The 8378-nt window shown below is 45.2% G+C and overlaps 1 protein-coding gene across 3 annotated transcripts in view; it reads left to right on the forward strand.

Annotated features, from left to right (window-relative positions):
• ELAVL4 (ELAV like RNA binding protein 4) overlaps positions 1–8162 on the forward strand; it is a 140586-nt gene extending 132424 nt beyond the window's left edge. For 2 of the 3 annotated variants that reach the window (XM_037133093.2, XM_037133090.2), the window contains exons 4-7: positions 1132–1285; positions 2945–3170; positions 4779–4817; positions 7793–8162. In XM_037133093.2, coding sequence (XP_036988988.1) covers positions 1132–1285; positions 2945–3170; positions 4779–4817; positions 7793–8162 — 789 coding nt within the window. The remainder of the gene's footprint in view (positions 1–1131; positions 1286–2944; positions 3171–4778; positions 4818–7792) is intronic. The other variant, XM_037133092.2, reaches the window with a different exon arrangement.
• The last annotated feature ends 216 nt before the right edge of the window (positions 8163–8378 follow it).

An 8378-nucleotide genomic window follows, 5' to 3' on the forward strand; every position in this document is an offset into this window, starting at 1 on the left:
TGCAAATACTAAGGCATGTGGGCCCCTTCCTGTCCGGCACTGTCAGATGTGCTCTGAGATGACTGTTGTCATCATCTATTCTGAGCCGTAGCCGCCCCAGAAATAGCTTTAGCAGCAAAGTGCTTTTGTTAGACTAGCTGTAAATTATATTTCAAACGTCTGATGTTGTTTTCTTAAAAAATAAATAAATAAGTAAATGAAAGTCTAAAATTAATGACTGTTGGGGTTTGCTTTGCTTGTGTGCACTGCTTCAGACTTGGCTTCTTACAGATGGAACTTCAGATCTGTTTACACTTCTGTGTTAGCTTTTTTGGGGGGAAAGCAGTTGAGAGATCTGGGAGGACAAATGTACAAAACTGAAGTTATTATAACTATCAGTGAGGCTTGCGTCTCTCTCCCACTGCCCCCTCCCTCCCTCCTCTCCAACATGCCCTCATTTTGTTTATTGTGGTTTTACCTGCTCAGCCTCCAAGTCCACCTCCAAGTTCTAAAGCAACTGCTTCTTGCAGATGTTATGACAAGGTCACATATCCAGTTTCTCAAGCAGATGTTCATTCAGCCCCATTTCACCAGCAGTTTGTCATTCAGTGAGAGCAGACCCTGTGGGAACAGATTGGAGCAACACAAAAGACGGAACATAAAAAATCCTGCAGAGAACCTGATCGCTTTTATGTGCTCAAGAAGAAGGGAGTGGGGTGGGGAGGGTAGCAAGGAGAGAAATCTGCAGAGCAGAATTTTATGGGGTTTTTTTTTGGTTTATTCAAAGATTATTATGTGTTGGATACAGTAAATCATCTATACACCCACACCCAGGAGGTAAATCTTCAAAACTCCAGGCGTGGGTAGTTTTGCATTTAACAGCTGCCATACAGTAGCTATTTTGTTCTGCACTTAGAGACCCTTATCTGTGCATTTGTTTTAAGTTTTCGTCAACTCTCCTTTTGTTCCTCTCTGCTGCTCTCCTGGTTCTCATTACTATTACAAGAGGAGCTAAAAATCTGAGCTCCTGAGTTATTTAAATTGACACCATGAGTTAGAATGATAGGCGAGGCACTCTCATCTTGACTGTGACTCAGTCTCACTCGGAGGGTGTTACCTATGATGGATTTAGCTCCTCTTGCCTTTTCCCAGGTCTCATATGCCCGTCCAAGCTCTGCCTCAATCAGGGATGCTAACCTCTACGTTAGCGGCCTTCCCAAAACCATGACCCAGAAGGAACTGGAGCAGCTTTTCTCACAATACGGCCGAATCATCACCTCACGCATCCTGGTCGACCAAGTCACAGGTTAAGTGTTTCTTTGTCATTTCTTTCCTTGCGTCTCATGTCACCAGCCAGTGCCCTGTGACCAGTGGGAGCAGTGGGTTAATGTCCCTTAGGGTAAAGGATATGGGTTGTGAGTAGACAGATTTTTGACGTGGGAGAAAGACTTCTTCTCAACCCACTGCCCACATTTGAAATGGGCCATCTTGGGAGGCAGGAGTTCTCCATCACCGGGGCAGTTCCAGCAGTAGCTCATCCACTTGGCAGGGTTGTGAAGGTGATTCGGGCCTCAGGCTGAGAGTGGGACTATGTGACTTTTGAAGTGTCTTTCAACCTTCAACCCAGTAACCTTACATCGGTGTGTGAAAAGGACCTATACGTATAGCTCTGGACCTGATGACAGCATTATAGTTACAGGGAACCTCAGACGGCCCCGTTTCACACATGAGGAAAGAGAGGTCCAAAGTGGAGGATCAGACCTTGGGCCCGCTAGCTAGCAGCAGTGCAGAGATGTGAAGCCAGGATCCAGTACTTAGGTACTTTGTCCCCACTAAAGAAAGGCAACCACCACCTCTTAGCAAGAAATGTAAGGTACCCCGGGTTGCATTTTAATAACAAAATGTTTTCACCTACTTCCAACTTGATCCCAATTTAAAACACCCCCTAGAAATAGTTCACCACATTATTATCATTTAATTTATGCAACAAACCCTTTTGGAAGCTGGCTGTGTTACAGACGCGGTGCAGAGGGAAACCAGGGTCCGGGGTGAAGGAGACACAGTCCTTACAGGACTCCAGCGCGATGAGTACCTGCTGGGGCCTGTCCAGTGCACCAGGAGAGCTCAGGAGAAGGCACGCCATGCCTGGTAGAAATTGAAGGGAAAGCTCCGTGGAGAATGTGAAGTTTGGACAGGGTTTTAGAGGATGACTTGCAGTCATCTGGCAAGAAGTGTAAAAGCATTCTAGGCAGATAGGATGTATGCTGTAGCATAGCTGAGTGGGGCACAGTTCAAGGCATGGAGCTGAGCAAGAACACAACCTGTCCTAGGAACACCTAGCAGTTCAGCACAGCTGGCAGAGGCTCAACAGGGGATTTCGGCAAGATCTTCAGGGGCATTAAATGCCACTTTTAAAAGTCTGAACTTTATCTTTTGCCACATGGAGCCACAGGAGGGTTTTATTTGTTTGTTATTCTGTGTTTGGAGTAGGAAACAATTAGGAACAGGAACCATAAACAAGGTAAGAAATTGAAAAGGTACCAAAAAAGGCACAGAAGGTGATTTTAAAGGGTGTAGTATCATCAGGGTTTGCTTTTCAAATAGATTACCTCGTTGCTGGGTGCGGAGGACCCACTGGAAGATGAGAACCCAGACAGTGGATGATAGTTACAGCAACTAAGGGGAGATAAGGACTGAGCAGGATGGTGGTGGAGAGCTATAAATGACAGCTGTGAGAGACGCCCGTGTTCTGTAGGTGGAAGTCACCGGCCCAGAGCCATGGTGGCAGAAATGCAAGCAGACGCATTCTGATGGGTGAGAGATACTCAGTGAGCCAGGCTCAGCCCAGGCCCCACCAGTGGGCTGACTCCCCACAGATGTCATTGGGGCCCAGCCCATCTCTTCCTGGAGATGTTTACCAGCTTGGTTTGTTCACTTTTTATGAAGGTTCTTTCCCTTTCCCCAGGAGTGTCCAGAGGGGTGGGATTTATCCGCTTTGATAAAAGAATCGAGGCAGAAGAAGCCATCAAAGGGCTGAATGGCCAGAAGCCCAGCGGTGCTACAGAACCGATTACTGTGAAGTTTGCCAACAACCCCAGCCAGAAGTCCAGCCAGGCCCTGCTCTCTCAGCTCTACCAGTCCCCCAACCGGCGCTACCCCGGCCCACTGCACCACCAGGCTCAGAGGTTCAGGTAGGCGTGCGCGTGTGCCCACTCACCTTGCCACTTGGGCACAGGGCTTGGCAAGGTGCAGGGAAGCCCGTGGCCCCAAAGAATGGGTCAAGGGTAAGAACCCCTGCCCCCAGGAATCACTGTGCACAGCTCCCACCCCCAGCCTTGGTCTTCACTCTCATAAAATGAGGGGATTGGATCAGACACTCTTCCAGACCCCCTTCCAATTTACCATCGTGACAGTGGTTAAACTTCAGATTTTTGGTTGAAACAAAATTTCTGCATTTCACCAAATAAGAAGATTCAGTTTCAACAAGAGTTAACCACAGATGTGACCAGGTTCAGCATCTTAGACTTAAGGCTAAGGCAGTGGCTTTACTAAAGTCAAAGAAAAGAATGGGTCGGGAGGCAGACCCTGGCCTGGGACAGTGGATTAGCCGTCCTCCTCTTCCTTCTGCAGGTGACTGTGACGAGTTAGGTGCACAGGGTACTCTCTCTTGTGGTAACTGTACTCTGATTGTTAAGTCAGCAGTCTCTGGGAAACAAGGAGGAAGGTTTTGTCCACGCCTTATTAGTGTTTCCCTTACATACCCAGCCTCCTGAAGCTCCTGGTGCAATGGGGCATTCCTCTCTCCTGGGGCATTTCTGAAAGGCAGGCGCCTCGCCACGAAGGCAGCACGAGCTTGAACAGCCTCTGTCGTGCAAGTGATACGAATATTCTTGACCTACCCATAGTAATTCTAAATAATTATGTCCCAGCTTGCCTTTAATGAAAGGGTTTTTCTCCTTGTCAAACATTGCAAGGGAAGAGACTCAGCCCTTCCATCTGGCCACAGTGAGAAGAAACGTCAGCCTCTGCAGCCCCCCCATGCCCTGTGAATCTGAAATGGTTAATGGTTTCGTGAAGTGTCCAAGTCATCTAATTTTTATTTTGTGTGAGAGCCCATGCAGTATTTATGTAAAAAGCCTTTCCAGCAGGCTTCTAATGGTGGAAACTATGGTTACTACTGCCCTATGGTGTGAATAGCTTATCCCCAAAAGGTGCTGAGCATGAGGGAGATTATAACATAATAGCGGTTCACTGGGAAGCGCTTTCAGGTTGTAAATAGGAAGCTAAGTTTAAAATCTTAACCCCAAAACTCCCCCTACCCTGCAAAAATGCGTGTAATAAGAAGATTTCGTTAATGTAGCTAGACTAAGAGAAAAGATCCATTTCATACGCATTGTGTGTGCATGTATTGTTAATATGAAACAGACCTTTATTCACAAGTTTAATTAAAACAAAATGTGAACAACTTAAGAAGCCACCTCTTTTTAACAATTTCACACACAATATAAAATAAAATACACACAAATGTTCTGAGAGGTGGGGGGAACGGGATTAATTCAGACCTTGAAAGAAAGGGAGACTCATTAGACACTTGCTTTAAACTCTAGCATTGACCTGAACATGAATTACTTGTACTAGGAGGCAGGAAAGGGGGGATCTGCTGGTGGATAGTCTCCTAAGCACTGGGGCAAGTTGTTGAGCTTTTCTTCTTTGAAAATGGAGCATTCTTATTAATAGTTCCATTGAGCGATCTTGCCATCTGTGAGGCATTAACCCAGAGACCCTCCTTCTCTTTGCAGGCTGGACAATTTGCTTAATATGGCCTATGGCGTAAAGAGGTAATTAAAACTCCACAGATTGCCAGATGTCCGTGTTGGCACAGACTGGGGCTAGAATTTTTTTTTTAATTCACTAACTTTACTTTTTTTTAATTCTTCCTTTTTCTTCCACCAGCATGTCAAATTCTTCATTTTAATTTCAGACCTCAGTTGGTTTTGTTTCTTTTAGGGCACACAAAGTTTGTTTGTGTGTTTCACTTTTTCTTTTATTTGCAGGTGGGCTTCTCCTACGGTTCAGGTGCCACAGCTACCGAGCCCTCGATAATCTGGTCCTCTGAGCAGCTTCCCTGCGGGGAAGGCTCCAACTCTGCCAGCTGATTTTGCAAACTTGCAGAGCAACTGTTTTGCATTAGCAATGCCAAGATTCAGATAAGAGGGCAAATTCCAGCAAATCAAAATTAGAACATTTTGCTAATCATGGTTGACAATCTTATGATTGTCAGTGGGAAAATTAGATTTGGGACTATCAGCCCCTGGCCAAACCATGAATAAAGGAGTGGATGACCTTCAGCCCCCCTTCCCACCCCGCTCAGCGTGCAGCTCAGGGCACGACCAAGAGTGAAGTGTATCTGTGTGCACCTCAACCAGGGTTTGTTTTTGTTGTTATTACAGGTTTTAACGGTTATTATAAATCCTCCCTTGATGATATATGTATGTGTGTTTTAATTTTTCTGTTTCATTCACTTAAAGCTTGTTTGTGAGGTCAGGGGCTCAAATCGGGTCAAAGATTTGGGGATCTCTGAATGCAGTCACAAGGCTGCTCCAGGCCTAGCCTGAAAGCCGAATCTCGGGAAGCTGAGTGCATTATATCACTGTGTCCGTGAGATTCCCAAAGGTGCCTTTGATAAGCTCTACTGAGCTACAAGGGACATAGCATCTTCATCATCCTGCTCAGTAGAGCTGCACACTTTAATTCCCCTTCCTACAGTTAAGGGAAGGAGATGTGGTCTTTAATAGTTTGCATCACACCCCCGTATGAGGCCGTTCTTTCACCACTCGGCCGTGCATGGTAAGTGCGCAGCCAGGAAAACAGGCACACAGTGCAGGGCGTACTTGACAGCGGACTTCACTGTCAGAGCGCCAGTCTCTCCAACTTCAATCCCAGTACCAGGGAGAGAATGATGATCTCCATGTGTCTAGCATGCTGCTTGCCTATCCCCACACATTTTACATCTTTGCCAGCTCCATCCTCTCCCTTTGCTCCCCTCTAACTTAGTGAAGTAGCAGCAAACATTATAAACAAAGAGAGACGCTTGCCCACAGAGGGTGCCGGGGAAGACCCCGCAGCAGCATGCACAACTGCCACCTCCACCGGTTCCCCACCCACAGTGAATAGCACTGGTTGATAAGAGCATTCATTCCCATCTTCCTTTTAAACCCAGATTTGGGCCCAGAACCCTTCTTACCAAAGTGCCCCAGGTAGCCATAACCAACTGGAGTTGAAACATCTTTGCTGACCCTGACTTTGGCCTTATCACAAATATTTAACTGTTCTCTACCTATAAACTCGAATAAAGTCTATTTATTCAGTTAGAGGAGAACCAGCCAAGAAGAGTCTTCAGAAATAATGCAAATAACAATTAGTCATGGATTTGCCCTTCTAAGAATCTGTATGATGATGTTTTTGGTTTCACCTGGCTATTTGTCTTTAAACAAAAAGGAAGACCGACTTAGTGAATAATACCAAAAATGATGTCTATAGAGTTACATTTAGCATATCTTCAGTAGTCATTTGATTGTCAAAATTCTAGGTATATAGAACTTTTCTTCCATAGGACTTTTAAATCTCCAAGAATATTTGCTTATTTTTCAAGCAGTCCCAGATACCAGTTTACCCCAGCTCTCCCCCAGCTTCTGCTTCCTCTTCTTCTCCTACACACACACACACACACACACCCAATTACATGAAAAGCAAGCTAATACTGTATAGGGTCAAAATCCCTGTATAAGTTTGGCATAAAATAAAACATCAACATATGTTTTCCTGCCATAGACACCAGCACCCCATTTGTCTCATCTGACGCATCTGTCATGAATCACACGTGGATATATTGTGTCAGAGAATAGAATATAAAGGGTTGTTTTTCTTTTCAAAATTAAATGAAAACTGAGAAGATTTCTAAGCCAAATATAAAAGTAGTTGTAATAGGGTAAATAACAATTTTCTGCTTTTTTTTAATGTACAGTGACTCGAGGCATATAAATGCACAAACCACTTGAAATCTCACTCCTGTGACACTTAGAAATGAATCCCAGAATTACACAGCATCAAGGAGTGATATGTCTTTATAGCTATAGCTCATTTGGGGAGGACTCTTTTGAATAAATCCTAAGTGAAACACAAGCCACCCATCTGATTCATAACAAGACATGTCTGTTTTTTCTTCATATCTCCATGCTCGGTAATTACCAAGAGATCTTTGGACAACCATAAGTCAAGGGACTGCAATGTGGTAGACCCGGGCACTTCCAGAGCCATCCCCTACTCTGCCTTAAAAAATAACTAACATTTCCCAAGCATTAACATCCACCTATGTCGTTCCCTTGTTCAGTTAAAGAACATTTGTTGAGTTTTCTGCATGTCACTCTGTCTGTGAGAGCCCGTAGGTGCTCCACTGAATAAAAAAGCAGAGCAACAGAATGAATGCAATCGAGCCCCTTCCCCAAGAGCCAACTGCCTGCTGTGGGGAGGGAGGGTAAGGGGTGCGGTGGGACACCCTGTGCATATATTCTGCGATAGAACTGTGATAGAGCCTTGCTCTGGGAGTGCCTTGTGGTTTTTAGGAATTAACCTAGGCCTTTCTCTTGGCACATATGTGCCTTAGCCAATCTAGCCATTCCCATCAGAGGAAATGCCACAGACATTATTAGTTTTTGTTCTTTAGTTTTTAAACCCTGAAGACTCTCCTGCAAACACTCACTCAGCCCTCTGCCCCGTGTCTGTGTCTGTGCATCTCTGTGTTATCCTTGGTCAGACTGATGTCTGGACCAGTCCCCCCTTCTGCTTGTCCCCCCAGGTTCTCCCCAATCACCATTGACGGGATGACAAGCCTTGTGGGAATGAACATTCCTGGTCACACAGGAACAGGCTGGTGCATCTTTGTCTACAACTTATCCCCTGACTCCGATGAGAGTGTCCTCTGGCAGCTTTTCGGGCCCTTTGGCGCAGTGAACAACGTCAAGGTCATCCGCGACTTCAACACCAACAAGTGCAAGGGGTTCGGCTTTGTCACCATGACCAACTATGACGAGGCCGCCATGGCCATCGCCAGCCTCAACGGGTACCGCCTGGGAGACCGAGTGTTGCAAGTTTCCTTTAAAACCAACAAAGCCCATAAGTCCTGAATCTCCCATCCTTAATTATTAAAAAATATATATAAATATATATGAACAAAACACATGCGTGCACACACACATACACACACAAAAGAGAGAGAAACAAACCTTTCAAGGCTTATATTAAACCATGGACTTTATAAGCCAGTGTTGCCTAAGTATTAAAACATTGGATTATCCTGAGGTGTACCAGGAAAGGATTTTATAATGCTTAGAAAAAAAAGA

Source organism: Artibeus jamaicensis, unplaced genomic scaffold (genome assembly GCF_021234435.1).
Source record: "Artibeus jamaicensis isolate MK-2021 breed Jamaican fruit bat unplaced genomic scaffold, CSHL_Jam_final scaffold_1019, whole genome shotgun sequence".
NCBI lineage: Eukaryota > Metazoa > Chordata > Mammalia > Chiroptera > Phyllostomidae > Artibeus > Artibeus jamaicensis.